Source organism: Panthera leo, chromosome A1, assembly GCF_018350215.1.
Source record: "Panthera leo isolate Ple1 chromosome A1, P.leo_Ple1_pat1.1, whole genome shotgun sequence".
Classification (NCBI taxonomy): Eukaryota; Metazoa; Chordata; class Mammalia; order Carnivora; family Felidae; genus Panthera; species Panthera leo.
In genome coordinates this window covers 65636147-65658878 of record NC_056679.1, presented here as the reverse complement: position 1 = coordinate 65658878, position 22732 = coordinate 65636147, and the positions used below count along the sequence as shown (strand labels likewise).

Genomic DNA, 22732 nt, shown 5'->3' with positions numbered 1-22732 from the left:
ATACAAAATACTACCAGGCTGATTAATGAAGGGACATGTGTATTGCACTTTGTGGAATTACCTTTCAGAGGTCAGGTCCTGTGCCTAATCTGAACCCTCAAAATGCACTGTGTATTGGTATTTGTAGAATTAGTCCTAACATTCTTAGGACTAATGACAATTTCAGTTCTCCCATCTGGTTGGGTATTGCACATAGGTTTTGGATGATGGAATATGTTTCTACGACTATGTTAACACAGAAGAGTTTGAAACACTAAGCTGTTTTAAAAATAAGGAACTAGGGGCGCCTGGGTGGCTCAGTCGGTTAAGCGTCCGACTTTGGCTCAGGTCATGATCTCGCGGTCCGTGAGTTCAGGCCCCGCATCGGGCTCTGTGCTGACTGCTCAGAGCCTGGAGCCTGTTTCGGATTCTGTGTCTTCCTCTCTCTCTGACCCTCCCCCGTTCATGCTCTGTCTCCCTCTGTCTCAAAAATAAATAAACGTTAAAAAAAATTTAAAAAAAAATAAAAATAAGGAAGTAATCTAACAATAATCAAGAACATTGAATTTGGAAAACCATGGAGACACATGCATAAGTGATAATATCAAGAACTCCCAACAGCCTTCACCAGTTGATGGTTGTGGATTTTGAGAATACTCTTCCTATTGAAGTCAATGAATTATCTTATGGAATTATGGTCCTGCTACCCTGGGAGAAAAGACTTCAAGCTGGCATGTAACTACCAGAGAAATAGATGCAGGGCTGAGATAGGGCAGGGTCACTTACTGATTGAGTCAATCTGAAAACCACATCAGCTCTGGCAATCACTGCTACATCCCAAAGTCTCTCACATCTACTAACTTATTCATGCCATCCAATAGTATTCTCAGGCTTCTCATTACATTACTCTAATTGCTCTATTTCCTAAGTATTGAGATTTTAGTAGTGAATACTGACTGACTTTGTTGGCATTTAATTATCAGTGTTATCTTTCTAGAAGATCCTGCACCTTAAAGAATAAAAATGTGATGCAGATAGATACATCCCTTCTTGGTGTAATGTCATATATTCAATGACTTATTTTCATTTCTTTTTGTAATTTTCACTTCTTCTGAGGTTATAATAAAGAACATTCTTAGCGTAGCAAATTATTTAAATCCATGCAGAGAAAAAAATCGAGGACATATCTTTTTTTATGTGGGATTTATATATAAGCTGTTATTTGAAGGACAAGGAATATTTCATGCTCTATTTTAATTTAAATTCTCTCCTGGCCACCTTACCAAGTATCTGTAGGCATGATATTTTTAAATGAATTATAAGCTCAAAGTTTTCATATATCATGAAGGTTCTCAAAGTTTAAATTACTCCCAAGGACATTTATATCCATTTCCCTTTTAGAGTGACCAATGAAAACATGCCTTTACCCATCAGAATAATTCATGGGGCCATCTCTTCTAACCTGGCTTCCACCCCTGGCTCCTTGGAGGGTTGTTCATAATAAACAAACCACAAAGCCAACATGATGAAGATAATAAGATTCTAAAAGTCTCTATAATTGTTAAGGAAACAAGCCTGAGGAAAATTAAAGCTAGTTTCAAAAATGACTCAAACATAAAGACATGATCAGCTCTTGAGATATCTGCTCTTGAGATAATCGTGAATTAAAGGAGCTTTTAATGCAATTGGAAGATATAGATAGATATATAGATAGATGATAAGTAGATATGTAATTATTCACATATACATATGTGTAAATGTGACATTTAGGGAAAAAGAAATCTAAGTACCCTCATTAACACTACTATTATTAAGACATTTTAACATAGCATTGCAATATCACACAAGCATTTATTATTTGGGTTAAAACAAAGATTTTCACTTCAGCTAGTAATCAGGATTTTAACAGTGATCTAAATGTCTCAGAAGGTAAACCACTCTTTTATTCTATTAAATCAGTCACCTCATGAAGGACTTTTTGGTTACGGTCGCCCTGGGACTTGTTATAAGTTTGTTATTTGTGAATAGCCATGTAGTTTAATGCTTTAACAACCCACATATTTAGCTCCATTTATATTTCTTACGTTCTAGTTTCTTCAGTTTCTTCTAGTTCAATTTCTAGTTCTAGTTTCTTCTTCTAGTTCAATTTCTTCTACCTCATGCTCCTCTTATTTCCTGGAATTGAAATTGCTAAGAAAGTCATCAGGCTAATGTTTAGAGTGTTGAATTTTACCTGGGATCCTGGGCCTTTTGGAATCTATTTAATTCCATTCTGAGGAATCATCAAATGTTTTCTCTTGGGATGCCAAAAGCCAGACATCCTGTGTTTTAGCTTAAAGCTGAGACATAACAGTGAAAACTAGCAAAATTTATTAAAATCAGATGTCAATCATTACAAACAAAGTCCTTTGGATATAATTATCAAATTAAACCACTTATGCATAGAAAACACTGAAATTGACGTGTAAATTAGAAGCAAAATCCCCACTACAAAGGCAATTCTTATCATCTGTGGTATGGTCTGCTTTCTCCTGGGAAACTAAATCCTTCTGTTGCTGGTTCTCATAGGAATTGGAGAGCTTAATAAGGTATAAGAGATATTTCAGTGAACTTCCTATTATAAATGGAGTATCTTACATCCTAGAGAATATTAGACTTGCAAAAATAGTTACGCCTTGTTATAGGCCATTGGTTGGTGTCATATTACATAGCACCATGGATTCCAACATGACAGTCTAGTTCAGAATATCATATTTGCAGTCATCAGTAATTATGAATTGTATAGAAGTCGAGTATGTGGGAAGTGGGATAGATATACATACAAGAGGAAACTGTACATATACGTACAGAGGCACTGGAGGCAAAGGAAATACACATGCACCTTGAATGACTACTTGTCTACTGCACCAAATAATTTTAGGACTGATGTGCTTTGCCTGCTTTGATCCGTGAGAAAATTTGCCTGATGCAGAACAGAAATTGCAGTCCCATGAATCCTTTGAGTTGTTGCCTCAAGATGAACATTAGTGAGTGTTCAGAGGTTAAGAAACGCCTGCCGCAGTGTTTGTTGAATAGCCTCATACAAGATAGCACCATCAAGGCATTAACCCTATTGCACCACATAAAAACACTTTCACATATGCAGAGTTCAGAAGTAAACCATTTTCTAAACGTAGGAAATTGATAACAAATGCAGCTCGTGAAAGGCTGCTGGGTACCAGCCAAGTGTTTTCTTTCTTGCTTTCTTCTTCTCTCTCTTTTTTTTTTTTTCTCACTGAGGAGTTAGTACTGCTTGTGGATTCTGCCAGCATCACAGAGAGAATACAACATATGATAAATGTCCATGAGAAATGAGAAATATTGAATCAATGACTATAAAAGGAAGGCAGGAGCTGGGTGGGGTTAGATTTCAACTGAGAAAATCAAGTGGTTTGGTTTTTTTTTTTTTTTTTTTTTTTTTTTTTTTTAATATCCCTCTTGCTGCTTTTGGGAATGCACATGAGCAAAAGCAAGTTCTGTAGGTAATGGTGAGATCAGATTCTAAAATAATTGCTTTGGCTTTTGTTCCTCAATTTAAGAGTTGTGTTTCTAGACTGTATTTTCAACCAAGCTCTTGTCTTATACAAAGTGGAGACCAAGATACCTTGAAGCGTGCTGCTAAATACAATTCTTAAATTTTTTCTTTTTCTTTGGTTGAAAGGAAATGATTTTCTATGTTTAGGGTCTAGGGGTTTTTAAAACATGGGATTTCAGGATCTATCAGCTAGAGTCCTATCATATTTACTATGGAATTCTTTGTGACTAAAAATTTGTCAGATTTATATTATAGAATTTCACGTCGAAGAAAGTCTTTGAAAGAGGAGCATCTTATACAAATGCTTGAAATGGTGCCCTGTGTTTATTTTATATCCTGCTGAAATGCAACATCACACAGTGCTGTGTATTTTATAAAAAGAGAATCCAAGTTTATTTACTAGAAACAATAAATGTTTTTCTAGCAACATTTCCCCCAAAGTTGTGAATCTACAAAATACCTTGCAGATAAACAACTCTTTCAGGTCCTAAGAAAGTAATTTGTACACCAAAGTAGCCATTTATTACATGACACTAGTCATTTGACCGACCTAACACAGCTTCCTTGCGGCTGGCTCTAATTTACAACTTGATAGCAGCTGTCACAATGAAGGAACCAGGTTCATTATCTGATTTGTTTCTGCTATCCCTGCACTCACGAGTCCATTAACATCAGGGATATGTGTTTTTTAAATTACTGAATTAGTCATACTTCCATTAAAAGAGTAGACTTACAAAGTAAAATAGAACAGCCTCTTACTGCATTCCCTTCCATTTCTCTGTCTAGTTGTTTCCATTTATTCCATCAGAGAACATACAGTGAGCCATATTCTCAGCAGGCAGGGTCTCATCTGCTCTAGCCTCATGCATAAACCAGAACAAGGTCCATACCAGCTACTTAGTAAACATCTGTTGTATTAATGAATCTCAGAAGATGAATGGATAATACCCACTGCAGGGTCTCTAGGCCAGGCACAGGTGTAGTGCCCACCTTGCACTCCATGTTTGATGCTCTCATGCCAGTTTGCTGTCTTTAGGATGCCTTACACTTAATAACTGGCTAGTTGGAAAGGAAAAAGAAAGCCCAGAAAGTTTGATATCACTGGACTGTCTGGACTATAAGTGCTCAAGACCTAAACTAAAAATCAAGCTGCTTTGCTGGCTTTTCCCTTCCTCCCTCCCTCCCTTTCTTCCTACTGTCCATCCATCCTTCCTTCCTCTTGCTCTCTCTCTTCCTTCCTCCCTCCCTCCCTTCCTTCTTTCCTTCCTTTCTCTCTCTCTATTCCTTCCTTCCTTCCTTCCTTCCTTCCTTCCTTCCTTCCTTCCTTTTCTCCTCTTCCGTCTTCTCCTTTTTACATTGGAGAGTATCTATATATTAGGGACCCAACCTTCTCTTTACAAAAATTAACACAAATTCTCTGAATCTTCTCAGTTCAAGTCAGTGACAGTGGTAGTGATGAGACTTGATCACAAATCGTTTAGAAAATAAATCAAATAAGTATTTATGAATCACTGAGTGATCATACCAGACTATTGAAACTGCCATAGGCTACTTGTAAATATTTGGGGCCCATACAGTATTCCACCAATTCTGTATGTTACAGCTATTCAACATCAATTATGTCTGACAACACTAATTCAATACCGTCTTGTTTACTCTTTTATTCTATATTTACCAAGGTACAGCTTCCCCAACACCCTAGACTAGATTAAGTCCCCTGCTGAGTAGAAACTTCTCATCCTGTGCTTCCAGTTTCCTAACACTTTATCATAGTTGATTATAATTAATGTTAACTACATTAAGTTCCCCTAGCATAAAAAAAAGCATGTGTCTAGCTTATTCAATATATCAGGCATTGAATTAATAGGTTAAGATCACTAGAGTCTTACTAACTGGGATAGTCTAAACTATTAGGGTGCATTGTTGGGACACAAACATCTTCAGTTCTCACTTTTATGGAACCATAGTGATAAGTTTCTCTTATGCTTACAGTAATAAACATCCTCTACTATTTCAGTGGTAAAAAATATTACAAAACAAACAGCATTTTTGCCTTTGATCTTATCAGCACTTTTGTCCCCACACCCTTGTTTTCTTTCTCCATTTTTTTACAGTCTATTAAGTCTTCGAAGGTACCAGATGTTTGGAGGAGGCTGTCCCACATATCCTAGATTTGAAATTAGATGCAAGATTTATTGCAGCTACAAAAATATGATTTCAGCCTTAACTTTTGTGCTCATGAGCTAGGTGTAATCTGCAACACGGCCCCTTGTCAAATAGAATAGCTCTTATCCATGGAGGGTTGGTATCAATGCCAAAGACTCAAAATAACTGCAGGGTATTACTGAAAACGAATTCTGCCCACAAACTGTTTCCTTTTAGGAAATTTTAATTTACATAATAAACATTTTCCGAGAAAAGGCCTTTGCACGCAGGCAACACTCAAAGGCTAGGCTGCAATAAGCTGAGCATGAATTTAAATTTTTTTTTTAACGTTTATTTATTTTTGAGACAGAGAGAGACAGAGCATGAACAGGGGAGGGGCAGAGAGAGAGGGAGACACAGAATCTGAAACAGGCTCCAGGCTCTGAGCCGTCAGCACAGAGCCCGACACAGGGCTTGAACTCACGGACCATGAGATCATGACCTGAGCCGAAGTCAGACGCTTAACCGACCGAGCCACCCAGGTGCCCCAAGCTGAGCATGAATTTAGAGCAACACCTGGGGTAAGTGCCTAAGCCGTGCCTGTCAATGTCTCAAATGACGTCTCTTTCTTCCTGCATGGTTCCTAGGAGTGAGAGCAGAGCGGACTGCAAACCACTCTTATGTTTCCCCAGGTCCTGCTTACATCAGGAAAACAATAGAAATGCATCCTGAGTAGACTCTTGATTTTTTTTTTTCTAGGATTGCAAAAAAATGAAAATTAAAAAACTATGGAGCTTCAGAAGTGAACGGAATACCATTGGGTTTTTTAGCTGAACACTTACAACATTTTATTTTGTCAGTGAAATACCTTTTTACTGACAAATCCACACAACAACTGAATTCAAAATAAATGCAATTCACTTATTTTTTGAGACAAAGAGAGAGAGCACAAGCAGGTGAGGGGGAGAGATAGAATCTTAAGCAAGCTCCACACTCAGTGCAGAGCCTGATGACGGGCTCGAACGCACGGCCCTGGGATCATGACTTGGGCCGAAATCAAGAGTTGGATGCTCAACCGACCGAGCCACCCAGGCGCCCCATAACTCACTTTCAATTAATTTGTGGCATAGCAAAGATCATGAGAATGTATCACCGGTTCAATTCTTGTCTTTATTGACCATTGATTGCATCCATTGTTAGCATTTTAGATGAGGACATAAAAAAAAAAACAAAAAAAAAAAACACATAAAAATGTACAGACTGGGGCATGAATGCAGCAGATAGAGATGTCATGTGACTGACAGCAACAGGAGTGGAGGAACTGATGGAAAGATGTTAGAAGCCCAAGGGTGATGGGCTACAGATGCCAACCAGAGAAAGGGCTTTCTACGTAATTACTGTTGGATTATTGATTTGCTCACTGGCCTTCCCTGCTGCATTCATGAAGCCCATGACACTGTCATCTCGGATGCATATGTGGAAAACACAGGTGGCACATTTGCCTGATTTATGTGACAAGTTTGTGAACTTCACATAGGGACAAGTATTAGCAAGAACACATTTTGCTCCAAAATCTATGTTGGTGGTCAATTCTCAGTGCCATAGCAGAGCCAGAGGAAAGAAAAAAGAAGAATTTTCTCACTGATATCCAAGACTAATAAAAAATGAGATATGGAAACAAAGGGTATGAAATATATTAATGTAGGACTAACCACCAGGCTCTCTTTTAGTTATAGTACATCCAACACATGGTGGGTTCAAATCTGGGTTTTTAAATCAAACGGTTTTCCAGACATTCAATTTCACATCTAATTGGCATCCAGGAAAGCCAACTGATTGAAGGTATGATGTTAAAATAGCCAACCAGCACTGAGGAGAAAAAGCCAATAAGGAAGTCACTGTTGCTCTTCTAAATTAAAAGCCTTATAGTCTCATTCTTAATCACGTCCTGCTCTAAGTAACAAAATCCACATGTCCACCTTCCTCAATAAGGTGCAGGCTGAGCAAAGACTATTTAACTGTGCTATAAATTAGGGTAGTTTCAACCAAAAAGTATGAATAATCTATATGACTCAAAGTGATGGCAATGAGGTTTAATCTGGTTTTAAAATGTGGCAATATTTTTAGATTTCTTGATGAGAGTACTTTTTAATTAGCATTATTTGGAGAGTGTTTCTGCCAAAATTAATCTAAATTCATATTTTAGAAGATCGAGTTATTCTTATTACCTTTCTAAAAAATTCATACTCCCGTCCAAAATCTTAGCAAAGAATCATATCATTTCTGAGTTAGAAGGGTACTTTAATGATTAAACTTTTCAAACACTTCCTCATTTTTCAAATAAAGTAACCCAAGATCACGCAGACAGATTCTGTACTCCCACTAAAGGAAGAGAGAACGGTATTTCAATTTATTCTCCCTGAAATGATTTCTGGGATTTTGTTGGATGAGTTCCATTGGAATCTACCCACTCTGAAATTTACTCTTTTTTGCTTAAAACTTCCAAACCATCTTCCCTGGCCTTCCTAAGCATAACAGCATGTTAGCCGGTGGGTTTCACTGCCAAAGGGCAATGCTTGCAACCGAATCCCGTCTTTTGCACGATGAGCTTAGGTTTCGCCACATTCCAACCCATCTTAGATCTTTTTCCTACCCTACCCCAAACTTAGATGTCAGAAGACTTCATGCGTGCCTTCTGGTTTAGAGGTATGCATAAATGATGAAGGCCCCCAGAAGCTAAGGAATTGCCCTGTGAGGTGCACCACTCTGCCCGTCACCATGCAATTGCAGTAAATGCAATTGAAAGTACTTTTATTTGAAGGGCTTTTGTCAGAGGGGGAGAAAACACATTCACTCTTTCAAGGCCTGTGTGTTTTCCTGGGAGAAGCCTGCCTGTAAAATTTGTCCTTTTATCCTTGGATAGCAATTTGGGAAATATCTTTTGGCAGTGCACTTCGCCCTGAGCGATTCCTGCAACTCAAGACCAGAGCCACGACTCACAGACTTCCCCTGCGTCTTGCCCACTTTCCATCGTACCTTCTAAAGACAGGAAGGCTGTCTCACGTTGAGGGCTTGAAGCCCCCTTCTCCACAGCACGAGGAAGAAGATTTGCATATTTCGGCAGAAATACCGAGCTATTTTCATCACGGATGTCCAAGGAAGGAGTGTTTTACTAGTATCTGTGACTATGTTGAGGTACTAGAAATAAGAACTAGTGCTGAGGATTTTCTTTTTAAGGAGATTTTTTTCCCCCTAATTTGCCCCTTTCCACAGGAACTCCCAGAAACTCGACAAGAGTGCTTTTTATCTTTGTCAGAGAGATCAGCTAATTCAACAACGCTCGCTTGTACAATCTTTACCAGGACTGTCCCTCACAAACATACCAGGGTACCCTGTTTTTCAGGATTTAAAAAAGAAGAAGAAAAATGTCACCTTTATAATCTGCTAGCAGCTGCTTTCTGTTTTTGTTTTTGCACTTAATCCTCTTTTGCATTGAAACCATCACAACTGCAGACCTGCCCATTGGGCCCCACAACCTCTTGCTGGTTATCTATGTCTCTGTAATCTAGGGCATGGATCCGTCTAAACGCTCCTTACCTATAAACAGATTCCATTCAGTGTCGAGATCAGCCTGATTGGCCAGGCAGCCCTTCATGACGTTCAGGCAATAGTTGTTGCAGGGCCTCACGGTGACAAGTCCCCGGCAGTATGGGCAGTACAGCATCTTCATGAGAGCTCGGATGCAGCCCGGGGTGGGGCTGACCTGCAGATTTATTGACAAGAAAAAAGAAAATCAGAAATAAGAAGGATGAGAGGGAGGAAATTAAAAGAGGTAACTCATTTTCTCCTTGAAAAAAAAAAAAAAAACAAAAACAAAACGGAGAAATGGCTCTCAAAACCTCCAGCAAGTGGAGCAAAGCAACTATTAGAATCTTAACCCTTTGTCATACGTGAGCTCAAAGCCAGTCCACTCCTGTCAAATACTTGGTCGATAGCATAATAATCGATTTTCATCAAATGTCCCCATCAACATTTTGGTATCTATGTCATCGTAATTCAGCCCTAGAACCTGGACACCATTTCATCGCAATAGAACGTGAAATGAGATAATGCACGTGAAAGCAATTTGCCAAGTTAAAGGCTCTGTAAAAATGTAGGTATGATTAAAGTTTAATGTGACACCTTTAGAAAATTTTCCAACCGGTTATTTGACCCTGTTTCTAAAGGAGGTTGGCAGATACACTTCCTTTGTACCTAACTTTTTAAAAAGGATCGATATCAACCTGTCTGGCATTTCTAAGATCCAGGCCTGCTTAGAAGCAATGGAACTGCCAAGGCAATGTCTTCAGGCATTTGAAGCTTTGCAGTTCTGGGAACTTTGTGGAAAATGGACCCCGGTGTTGAATGTAAGGAGAAATCCTTGCAGTAATTCAACTAATGATGGAGTGGCATTTGCCTTGAATAAGAAAAGCTGAGGTTCTTCTGAGTCCATCGGTTCTAAATCACTAGAATCTCTTTTGGACTCATTGAAAATTCTAATTTGACTTCAAGAGGAAAGACTATTTAAAACAGTATGAACCAACAACAGGAAAAAAAAAATACAGAAAACTCTTTTTTTATGACTAGACACAAAATTATTATCATATTTATTTGGCTGATTCCACCTAATTTTGGTGTTTTCATCAAATAGCCATATGGTGCTGTTCTTGTGTTCCAGACATGAGAACAAGTCTAACTTGTATCATTTGGATCTCGTGGAGACTTACCAGTCTGATGACACAGAGCTGGGCCCACAGGTGACATTACGTGTCAAGGACATTTAGATATTGACAAAGCGTAACATCAATGTAAAGGTGTACCAATAAAGGGTAGTTCTGCATAAACGGGTACTTTCCACTACTCTGCCTAATCTCCGTCATTTCATCGTTTGCCTAGAAACCGCATTTGAATTTTGTTTTGTTTTGTTTTGATTTCTTTATTTTTTACTTCAGTATTATCTGACACACAATGTCACATTAGTTTCAGGTGTCCAACACTGTGATTCAACCTCTCTATATGTTATGTTGTGCTCAGCATTGGTGTAGTTTCCATCTGTCACCACACAACAGTATTATAGTACCACTGACTATATTCCCTGAGCTGTATTTCATCCCTGTGACTTACTGGTTCCCTAACTAGAAGCCTGTGCCTCCCTCTCCCCTTCAAGGATACTGCTCATTCTCCCCCCTCTTCCTTCTGGCAACCATTTGTTCTCTGTAATTACAGGTCTGATTCTGCTTTTTGTTTGTTTGTTTATTCATTTGTTTTGTTTTTTTAGATTCCACATATGAGTGACATCATAGGGTATTTGTCTTCCTACGCATTTGCGGTTTTTTGTTTTTTTTTAATTTTTTTTTAACGTTTATTTATTTTTTTGAGACCGAGAGAGACAGAGCATGAACGGAGGAGGGTCAGAGAGAGGGAGACACAGAATTCAAAACAGGCTCCAGGCTCTGAGCTGTCAGCACAGAGCCTGACGCGGGGCTCCAACTCATGGACCGCGAGATCATGACCTGAGCCGAAGTCGGCCGCCCAACCGACTGAGCCACCCAGACGCCCCAGCGTTTGCGGTTTTTAACGCAAGGCTTCGTTTTGTTGGTAACATTTTCTTACTTTTACGATATATACCGACAAAATCCTTAATCTGTTGTTTCAGAAAATGAAGCTACTTTTTATTTATTTACTTAGGCACTGAAGATTCTGGTTGTTCTTTTGAACATGTTTGCATTTTATTTCCAAAATGTTATACAAGTTTTCAAACATACAGAAAAGTTGAAAGACTGTTATAATGTATAATACCCTCGCTCCTAGATCCCCATTTAACATTTTCCTATACTTACTTTTTTCGAATATCCACCCATCCTTCTATCTATCCATTAATCACCTTACTTTTTATGCATTCAAAGTAATATCCTTTTGGTTTTTACTTTTCCTGGTAGTTTAATGTTGGCTTTAATAAAACAGAATTAACAAGATCAGCAATAGAAAGTTAGTGTATTAAGTACTTCAAATCAAATAAGTGAAGTAAAATATAACTGGCCTTACTTTATAAAGATATTTAGAGAATGGTTTAATATCCATGACTTTTAAAATTTATTTTCCAACAGCAAAAGAAAACAAAAAAAAGATACCAAAATTGAGGAGTTTGGTGATTTGAAAAAAATTTTTTTTAACATTTATTATTGACAAACAGAGTGCAAGTCAGGGAGGGGCAGAGAGAGCAGCACACAGAATCCAAAGCAGGCTCCAGGCTCTGAGCTGTCAGCATAGAGCCTGACCTGGGGCTTGAACCCATGAACTGTGAGATCATGACCTGAGCTGAAGTTGGACACTTAGCTGACTCAGCCACCCAGGTGCCGTGGGAAGCCTGGTGACTTTTAACTTGAGCACACATTGGTGTCACAGTATCATCCTCTCCAGATAGGCTATTTTGTGAATATGGCAAATTTTATCCACAACGGAGCAATATTGTCTTAAAAATTTCTTTTATCCACATATATCCCAAGCCAGTCGCAGAAAATAGAGAAAATAATTCTGTATTCTCCATTCAGAATTTATGTGGAATTTCAAATTCTTATGCATTTTACTTATTTGATATGGTTGCAATCCTACAAACTTGTGCCCACAGAATTTTGTTTTCCATAGCCTTGTGACTTCTGTCGTGACCCTGATGCCTTTCTCCAGAGACCAACTCTGTTTTCACCTGAGCTGGCCATGCAATTTCGTCCTTGGACTGTGTTGGATTTTTGGTTTTCTTGCTATTGGTTTTATAGGATGCTTTGATTCTTCTCACTCAGTATTCCAGTACCAATATGGAGCACGTGTCAATACCTGGGATGCAAATTTGAGATCTTTTAGGCTGTAGGGACTCTGTCACCCTCATAACCTGCACTGCTCTGCAAAACAAGAACATCGTTAACAGGCATTGTAATGATGATTTAGGCACTCAGGAAGAGCCTTGTGAATTAAACTCTCTATTGTGTTCCTCAATTTCTTGGCCACACTGAGATTCAAAGAAAAAAAGAAAGACAGTTTTATCCCTCTTAGCATTCAATTGTTACTTTTTAAGTTTGTTTTCAAAGGCTATTGATAGCATTAATTCCTAAGCTTTTTTTTTTTTTTTAATTGTGTTGGAACCAGTACAATTTTCTCAGTCTGACATTTTAGAAGAGTCTCGTCTCCAACTCAGGGTAGCAACCAACAGAGAAAATTGAACAGCCTTAATAACCTACAAGAACAATGTTGTTCAAGTTAAATGTGGGTCTCTCAGTACTTTTGGAAATGACATCCCTCCTGGTCAAATAAAGGGCATTTGAAGAAGAAGAAAATAGAGTGTGGAGCATCCAAGTTTAAGCTTTCGTGTTCACAGACTCATATTTTTTGAATTGACAACTGCATGCTTGAATTAAAATAAAAAAAAAAAAATCATCACTTCAAACTGAAGACTTTTATTTTTTTTTATTTAAAAAAATTTTTTTTAACGTTTATTTATTTTTGAGACAGGGAGAGACAGAGCATGAACTGGGGAGGGTCAGAGACAGGGAGACACAGAATCTGAAACAGGCTCCAGGCTCTGAGCTGTCAGCACAGAGCCTGACACGGGGCTCGAACTCACGGACCGCGAGATCGTGACCTGATCGGAAGTCGGCCTCTTAACCGACTGAGCCACCCAGGCGCCCCCAAACTGAAGACTTTTAGAAGTAAGTCTCTGAAAAGAAGGTTGTTTTAAATGCCAATTGTGTGAGGGATATTTCTATTTTTAAATATTTACTGGTGTTTTATAATTGGGCTATAGCAAATTTTTAAAAATATTTTTGTATTTAAATCAATATAGACTCACAAGATGATGCAAAAAGAGTGGAGTCTTGGGTACCCCTCACTCACCAATGTCACTTGATGGTGACATTTCAAATAACTGTGGTAGGATAGCTAAACAAGGAAATTGACACTGGTATGTTACCACAAACTGGTCTATAGCCCTTATTCAGTGTTCATGAGTTTTTCAACCTGCTTTCAAAATAAAGGAGTTCTAAAAACTCACATTTAAAATTTACAATGGAGTAATATCTCTAACGTATAGTGTGGCAAATTTATAAAAATTGCAAACAATTAGACAAAAAATTTCCCACTAAAGAAAATGTGTTCATTTAGAAAAAATAAAGAATATAATCCATGTTGAGAAACAACATGTTGAATGTCTTTTTAGTTAATGTGGATATTTTACTATTTTTGAAAAATGTAGCTGTAACTCCTTAGATATTGAAACTAGACTGGGAAAGGGCACCTGGGTGGCTCCGTCAGTTAAGTGTCTGACTTCGATTTGGTAGGGAAAAATCTGTTGTATGATGGCCAACAGGACTGATAAGAGAATTTCAGTCCCAGCCTGAAGACTTCCCTTCCAGGTTCTTGTTCCCACCCTGCTTGCCTCAGGTGCCAAATAACTACTGTTGGGAAAATAAGTAAAGTTCTGCACCATAAGATGGCTGATGGGACTAAAACAAACTCTAGTTCCCAACTTAGAGGCTTCTCTTCTGGGTTCTTCCTGCCTTGTTTGCCACACACACGAAAGTCATCACAAATGCGGAAGATGACTACAAATTACCCTTCCCACCTGCATTTGGCTCAGATCTCTGGGGAATGATCTCCTCTGAGCCCACTGGTGTAAAATAAACCTCCTTCCTTCCAAGATCTCCGAGTGCCGTTGGTTCTTCTGCCGGGTGATCCAGACCAGTTTCCGTGATAGATTCAGGTCATGATCTCCCGGTTCACGGGTTCAAGTCCCACATCGTGCTCTGTGCTGACAGCTCAAAGCCTGGAGCTTGTTTCAGATTCTGTGTTTCTCCCCCACTCATGCTCCCTCTCTGTCTCTCAAAAATACATTAACATTAAAAAAAAAAAGAAAGACTGGGAAATAAACTTAGGTAAATCAGTAAATTGGTAAGTGTATAAAAGTGGTATCCACTTGGTATGAATATTTATTTGTGCTGTCACCTAACTTTTACATGCTGTCCTTCACCACTAGAATGACTTTGTCAAGAATGCACAACAATGGTGGGGTGGGGGGGGAACAGTCAATGGTTCCTACTCCATTATCCTACGATAGAAAAGATACATACAAGTTTGTGAGTATACCAAGTAAGATTCCAATATCATTTCCCTGCATCTTGGGTTTAGACCTTCTGTTAACTTCTTCTGAAGCTGTTTATATATAATGACATTAATAATCATTTTATAGATGCTATTATAATTGACTAGTTTCAATAATCATATAATTTATAACTAAGCTTTCTTATAACATAACATAAAAATAAATAACATAAAAAGAATTGAGCTCTCAGGTTACAACCTTGTGGTTTTTTCTTGATGTTGTTTGTGTTTCTTTTTTAAAAGATTAAAGCAAGATACACTGAAACATGGCAAGAAATATAAAAAGAACCCTTAATAAAACTGTATTGAGAGAGACGACTAAGACTTATTTACCTGGTTCATCACGCGTATCAAGATGTCATAGCAAGTAATTCTTACATTTTCTAAATGTGATTTGAGGCATAGCACACCCATAACCAAAAAATAGAAATTCATTTCATGTCCTTAATATATGTAAGATTTTTTGTGTCTGAACCAGCATTTATGTATTGATACTCATGTTAGCTATTTTTAATAGCAGCCAATGTAAAATACATCTATTACTTAGAATATTTTTAGAAAACAAGACATGTCCAAGTTATAAATCTATAGACACAATGAACATATACCTAGTAAGTGCTTGTTTCTATGGAAATCATACAGCCAAAATAATCAAATAAATCTATTTGTCTTCTTCTGCTCCCAAAAGACGAACAAGTTAATGTAAGTAAACTATTTAACCAGAACAAATTAAAACTGTGTTTTGAGCAAGACTCCATGCCATTCTCCATAGTTTCTAACCTAGGGTTGTAAGAAATGATGAGGTATTTCTACTCCCCATCTTAACGTATCATGAAATTCTGAAGGATCTTCTTGAGGTCCTCAAGAAAGATTAGATTCCATTCAAAGTAGTTTCATATTAAGTAATTTTAATTTTTTAAAGCAGTCTATACCCTGTAAAGAGGCTCTGTAGTAAGTTCATGAGAACTCAAATCTCTTTCTTCTTTGTTCAGTCATGCAAGTTTCATTCATCCAGTATTCATGGGGATGAATAAAAGAGATCTCAAACCAATGTCAGGATGCTCAGATTACATTCATTTCCAGATCACTTCAGGGAAAAACTTATGTGTCTTGGTGAAGTGCCATGGAAAGGGAACCCAGGAAAGGGCATTTAGTGTAGAAGGGGGAAGCAGGGTCCCCAGGGAAGGCTTCTGAAGGAAGTCATGAAATAGATGTCTGTAAGATAAGCACAGGAGGCAGACAACATCACAGAAATGGTAGAGTTGGGGCTGCTGAGAATCAGTCCTTCCACTGAAGCAACCAGTAAGCTAGCAAAAAATGACAGAATCAGCTTTCTCAGAATTTGAAGATTTAGTTGCAAACAAAACAAACAAACAAACAAACAAACAAACAAACAAACAAAAAAACAACTTACGGCAGCCAGGAGAGTGCTTAATAAAGACAGAGACCGCTAAATTTCAGTAAAAAGGTGTTGCTAAACCTCAAGCCTTAAGATATTTATAAAGGTTATAATCATATAAAGTATCTTCTCTGACTATAAATAGCATGAAGCTGGAAACTGGTATCAGAAGGAAAACCAGAAAATTCACAAACATGTGGAAATTAAACCACACACTCTTATATAACCAATAGGTTAAAGAAGAAACCAGTAGGGAAATTAGAAAACACTTAGGTGAACAAAAATGAAAACACTGATGAAAACAAAAATAAAAACTTATTGCCATAAATGCCTACATTTAAAAGAGAATATCTCAAATCAATAACTCATGTTGTACATAAAGGATTTACAAAAGAAGAGCAAACTAAAAGCAAAGTTAGCAAAAGAAAGGAAATGATGAAGATTAGGATGGAGAAGAAACTTGAGTTTCAGTTTGTTCTTTTTCCAGTTCCTTAAGGTATAAAGTTAAGTTATTGATTTGAGATCTTTCCTCTCCTAGAAGGTGGGAGAGAAGTGTGGGATCAGCTCTCCCTCTGAGCCTCTAAAAAGAATCAATTCTGCCAATACCTTGGTCTCAGACTTCTGGCCTACTGAACTGTAAGGGAATACATTTCTGTGGTTTTAAATCACTGGTGGTAAGTTATGGTGGCCAAGAAAACTAATGAACACACCAACAAATTAGATAACCTGGATGAAAGAGGCAAATTACTAGAAATATGACCTACCAAGGCTAAATCATGAAAAATTAGGAAATATGAAAAGATCTATAATAAGTAAAGAGGTTGGACTGGTATCAAAAGCCTGCCAACAATGAAAAACTCTGGACCAGATGGCTTCACTGGTGAATTCTATCAAACATGTAAAGAAGAATTAGCAAAATCCTTCCTAAACTATTCCAAAATACAGAAGACAAGGAACATTTCCTAATTCATTCTTAGAGACCAGCATTACTTGATAGCAAAGCCAGACAAAGACATAGGAGGAAAAGAAAACTGTAGACAGATATGCCTTTATAATAGTAGATGAACAACAAAATACTAGCAAACTGAATCCAACAGTACATTAAAAAAAAATTATACACCACGACCAAGGGGAATTTATCCCAGGAATGCAAGGGAGGTTCAAGACAAGAAAAATAAATCAATATAATAAATCATATTCATAGAATAAAGGGAGAAAAACCCACATGGTAATCTCAGTTGATGCAGAAAAAGCTTACAGCAAAAGCTACCACTCATTCATAATAAGTACATATGGAAAATCCAGAATAGAAGGGGACTTCCTAAACATAATAGAGACCATTTATGAAAAACCAACAACTGACATCATTCTCAATGGTGAAAGAGTTCCCCTAAGATCAGGAACAAGACAAGAAGGCCTGCTTTCACCACTGTTTTTCAAGATAGTACTGAAAACTCTAGCTAGAGTCATTAAGCAAGATAAAGAAATACAAGTTGTCAATTTGAAAAGGAAGAACTAAAACTATCTCTATTTGCAGATGACATGACCCTACATCTAGGAAATCCCAAGCATTCACAAATAATACCTTATTGGAGTGAATAAATGAATTCAGCAAAGTTGCAAGGTATAAGATCAACACACAAACATCCATTGAGTTTTTAACACTAGCAATAAACAATCTGAGAAAGGAAGATAAGAAAACAATTTCAGGGGTGCTTCGGTGGCTAGGTCGGTTAAGTGTCTGACTCTTGATTTTGGCTCAGGTCATGATCTCACGGTTCACGAGATTGAGCCCTGAGCTGGGCTCTGTGTTGTCAGCATGGAGCCTGCTAGGGATTCTTGCTCTCCCTCACTCTGTGCCCCTCCCCTGCTCGCTCACGTGCACTCTCTCTCTCTCTCTCTCTCTCTCAAAATAAACAAATAAAAATATTTAAAGAAAAAAGAACAATTTCATTTACAATAGTATAGTATCTTACAATAGTATCTAAAAGAAAAAAATACTTAGGAGTAAATTTAACCAAAAAGATGATAGAATTTTACATTGAAAACTAGTAAGCATTGTTGAAAGAAATTAAAGACCTGAATCAATGGAAAGATATCCTGCATTCATGTGCTGGAAGACTTAATATTGTTAACATAGTAGTACTACTCAAAGTAATTTATAGATTCATTGCAAACCTTATTAAAATTCTAATAGTTTTTCCTTGTGGAAATGGAAAAGCCAGTCCTCAAATCCATATGGAATTGCAAGGACCCAAAGAGCTGAAACAATTTTGAAAAAAAGAAACAAATTTGGAGCAATTGCATTTTCTGATTTCAAAAAGTACAACTTGCTACAAAGCTAAAGTAATCAAAACACTGTGGTATTATCCAGCAATCTCACTTCTAGGTATTTAATACCCCCCTCCCCCAAACTGGAAATAGGTCTGGAAGAGATATTTGCATTCCCATGTTCATTGCAGCATTAGTCACAATAATCAGGTGGTAGGAGCTTCCTAAATGTTCATTGACTGATGAGCGGCTAAGCAAAATGAGGTTTGTTCATATGATGGAGTATTATTCATTCTTAAAAAAGGAGGAAATCCTGCCATATGCAACGACTTGGATAAGCCTTGAGTACATTATACTAAGTGAAATAAGCCAGTTACTGAAGGACAAATACTACAAAATTCTGCTTACATGAAGTATCTAAAAGTAGTCAAACTCATAGCAGCAGAAACCAAAATGGTGGTTGCTGGGGCTGTGAAGGAGAGGGAAATGGGGAGTTGCTAATCAAAGGACATAGAGTTTCAGTCATGCAAGATGATAGAGTTTCAGAGATCTTTTGTACAACTATATGCACATAGTTAACAATATGTATTGAACACTTAAAATTTTGTTAAGAGGGTAGATCTCATGTATTTTCTCACAATCATCATCATCATCATCATCATCATCATCATCATCATCAAAACTGTGGTACTGGCATGAGGATAGACATTTAAATCAATAAAACAGAGTTGAAAGACCAGAAATAAACATACATGTTTATGGTCAGTTGGTTTTTACAAGGATGTGAATACCATTTAATGGATTAAGAATAATGTCTTTAACAGACTGTATTGGAGCAACTGGATGTCCTCATGAAAAACAAGGAAGTTGGACCTGACCTCAGAACATGCACCAAAATTTCTCAAAATGGCTGAATAACCTAAATATGATCAAAACCTATACAGCTCTTGGAAAAACCTACATAGGGTAAATCTTAATGACCTTTGATTTCGCAATGTATTTTTAGATATGATTCCAAAAGAAAGAAAAATAAATTGGGCTTCATTAAAATTAATAGGTTTGTGTATCAAAGGACATTGTCATGAAAGTGAAGACACAACTTAACAACTAGACGGAAATGTTTGCAAATTATATGTCCAATAAGGGTCTCGTATTCAGAATATATACCAAACTCCTAAAACTCAGCAACAAAAAGACAAACAACCCAATAAAAAAAAAGCAAAGGATTTAAATAGACATTTCTCCAAAAAAGATATAAAATGTCCAAGTAGCTCATGAAAAGATGCTCAACATCATTAGTTGCTACAGAAAGAACATCAAATTGAGATATTACTCACACCCCTAGGATGGCTCTAATAAAAGAGACAGACAATAACACGCACTGACATGGATGTGGAGAAATTGGAACCCTCATACATATCGCTGATGGGAATGTACCATGGCAGCCACTTTGGAAACATAAAACTACCATATGACCCAGCAATTCTAGTCCTAGTTATGTACTCAAAAGAAGTGAAAATATATGCCATACAAAAATGTGTACATTAATGTTTATAGAAGTACCTTAGCCAAAACCTGGAAACATTTAGTTTAATCATTTGTCAATTTATTTCCATCAATTGATGAATGGATAAACTAGATGTGGTATTTCCATTCAGTAAAATATTATTCAGCAATTAAAAGGAATGAGATTCCAAGATGCTGCATCATTGATGAACTTTGAAATAACATTATGCTACACCGATGAACTTTGAAACTACATTAAGTCAGTCACAGAAGAACATGTGATTTCATTTATACACAAAATGTTCAGAACAGACACATCGATAGTTACAGAATGCAGTTAGTGGTCGTCAGGGGCCAGGGTGAAGGATGGAAGAAACAGAGTTTGGGGGTGGAGAGTGACTGCTAACAGGTACAAGCCTTTTTGTGTGATGGAAATGTTCTACAATTAAATTTCAGAGACATAAACAGTTGCCCAATACTGTACTGATATACGAAATACCACTGACATTTACACTTCAAATACCATTTACATTTACCAGTAAACTTTATGGTATATAAATTGTATCTCAATAAAGCTGCATGAAAGACAGAAGTGCCTTTAACTAATAAATTCCTACTACCATATTTGTAAGTTTTACAGAGGAATTACTGAGCTAGAGATACAATTCTTTATCAGCTAACTAGAGCTTTATTTAGCCATGGGGTTATATAAAAATTCTTTAAATAGTGTTAACCTTGAATTACATTAATGTACAAATTTTTGTATGGCATATATTTTCACTTCTTTTGAGTACATAACTAGGACTAGAATTGCTGGGTCATTGCTTAGTTTGATGTGCATGACCTGAATGAAATTTTCACACTTTCTTTCAAGAAGTCATCTATTGTTTCAACTGTTGCTTAACGGTGGCTTGGAAATGAGTTACTGAGTATACTAACAGAAAACCTTTAGGCCATCCAATTCAGTTTGAATGTTGATTAAAATGTGTATGCTCTAAAACCATCTTCTCTCCATTTTGTACCATTGAGAGAGAACAAGGATAAGACAGAAAACAATCATGAATTGCAAATCAGAGCCTGAAGGAGACATATTCCCTATGTGGATGACAAATGTTTGTAGCACCATCATGATGCAAATTCAGCCTATTTTTAAAAATGTAATTTACTTATTAGCTAGAAACCCCCTAGAAAAGCATGAGGCTTATGAAGCATTTGCAAGCCATAAACTGATTGCACTTGTTGGGTCTGGGAGAAAACGAACAGACCTAATTTGCATACCTGATAGCTGTAACTGCAGAATTTCCAAAGCTAAGTCTAAGTATCATTGAGGCTGTACAACACTTAAAAACAAAATGAGGGCATAGGAAGTGAAGTGAGTTAAGGTCTACGTCAGTTCTTGCCAGCTCTGTTAGTGCTTGTCACATTATGTCACAAATTCAATGTTACCTAGATCCAGTTTCTGTATTTAATTTTATTCCTTAAAACATAAGTAAAACTGCCACAGAAGTTAGTAAGTAAATATTATTATTCATTTTGGAAGAGTTCCAAATAGCACTTAAATAAATTACACACACACACACACACACACAGAATGGATATTTCTCATCGTTGGAACAAAACAGCTCTTTCTGCTAGTTAAATACGTATTTCAGAGGGCTTTCTAATGTGTTTACCCAATAGATCAGAACATCATTTTAATTTTACCTTGCTCCATCATCATGAGGTCTTGGTGATATTGCCTTTTATATATGCAGTCTGCTTGACATTCTAAACTTTACCCAAATGTAAGTTTTCAAATGTGAATACAGAATGTAAAATAAGATCCCCAAGTATCTCATCAGGGAATAGTCATCTTCCTCAGTCAGATATTATAGTTTAAATATTACTTCATTTAGAAGAAACATTTTAGCGATGACTTTCAATATGAGTCATTGATGTGAGAATCCACATTGGTAAAAGCTATGAATCCTAGCCTCTGTGCAGTGGAACTAGCATATTTATAATGTTTCTGCTTTGGAATACACACTGTCTGCCTTGAAAGTAAGGGGATGTGGTGTTTTCAAGAAAGTAAAACCAAATCACTCTCACTCATTCTCTAATGAACATGTATAACTTTAGATGCCTAGTGTAAGGAGCTGGCATATGGTAGGAGGTGAATAATATTAAAATATGTCTGATAGATACAGGAAAATAGACAAATACCATAATGTGTTTTGGTAATTTTTGATGCACAACACATGGATATGAATTTTGTGTTAATCTTTATCTCTCTCCCTCTCCAGTTCTCCACAAATAGGAATATGCCTTCCTGCCAGCAGCACTGATGTCATCTAGCGTATGGATAATATAGTTATTAGCACACATAGAGATTCACATTAGTCATTTTATTTCCTTTTTTATTTATCACTTTTCTTTATTTTTAAAATATAATTTATTGTCAAGTTAGCTAACATACAGTATACACAATGTGCTCTTGGCTTCAGAAGTAGATTCCCATGGATCATTGCTGACACACAACACCCAGTGCTCGTTCCAACAAATGCCCTCCTCAATGTCCATCACCGGTTTCCCCCTTCTTCCAGTCCTCCCTCAACCCTCAGTTTGTTCTTTGTATTTAATAGTCTCTATGGTTTGCCTCCCTCTCTGTTTGAAACTAGTTTTTTCCCTTCCCT

The 22732-nt window shown here is 37.1% G+C and overlaps 1 protein-coding gene across 1 annotated transcript in view; it reads right to left on the bottom strand.

Annotated features, from left to right (window-relative positions):
• GPC6 (glypican 6) overlaps window positions 1–22732 on the bottom strand; it is a 1111907-nt gene that overhangs the window by 343900 nt on the left and 745275 nt on the right. Inside the window, exon 4 of the mRNA XM_042928923.1 lies at window positions 9296–9461. Within this exon, the coding sequence (XP_042784857.1) occupies window positions 9296–9461 (166 nt within the window). The remainder of the gene's footprint in view (window positions 1–9295; window positions 9462–22732) is intronic.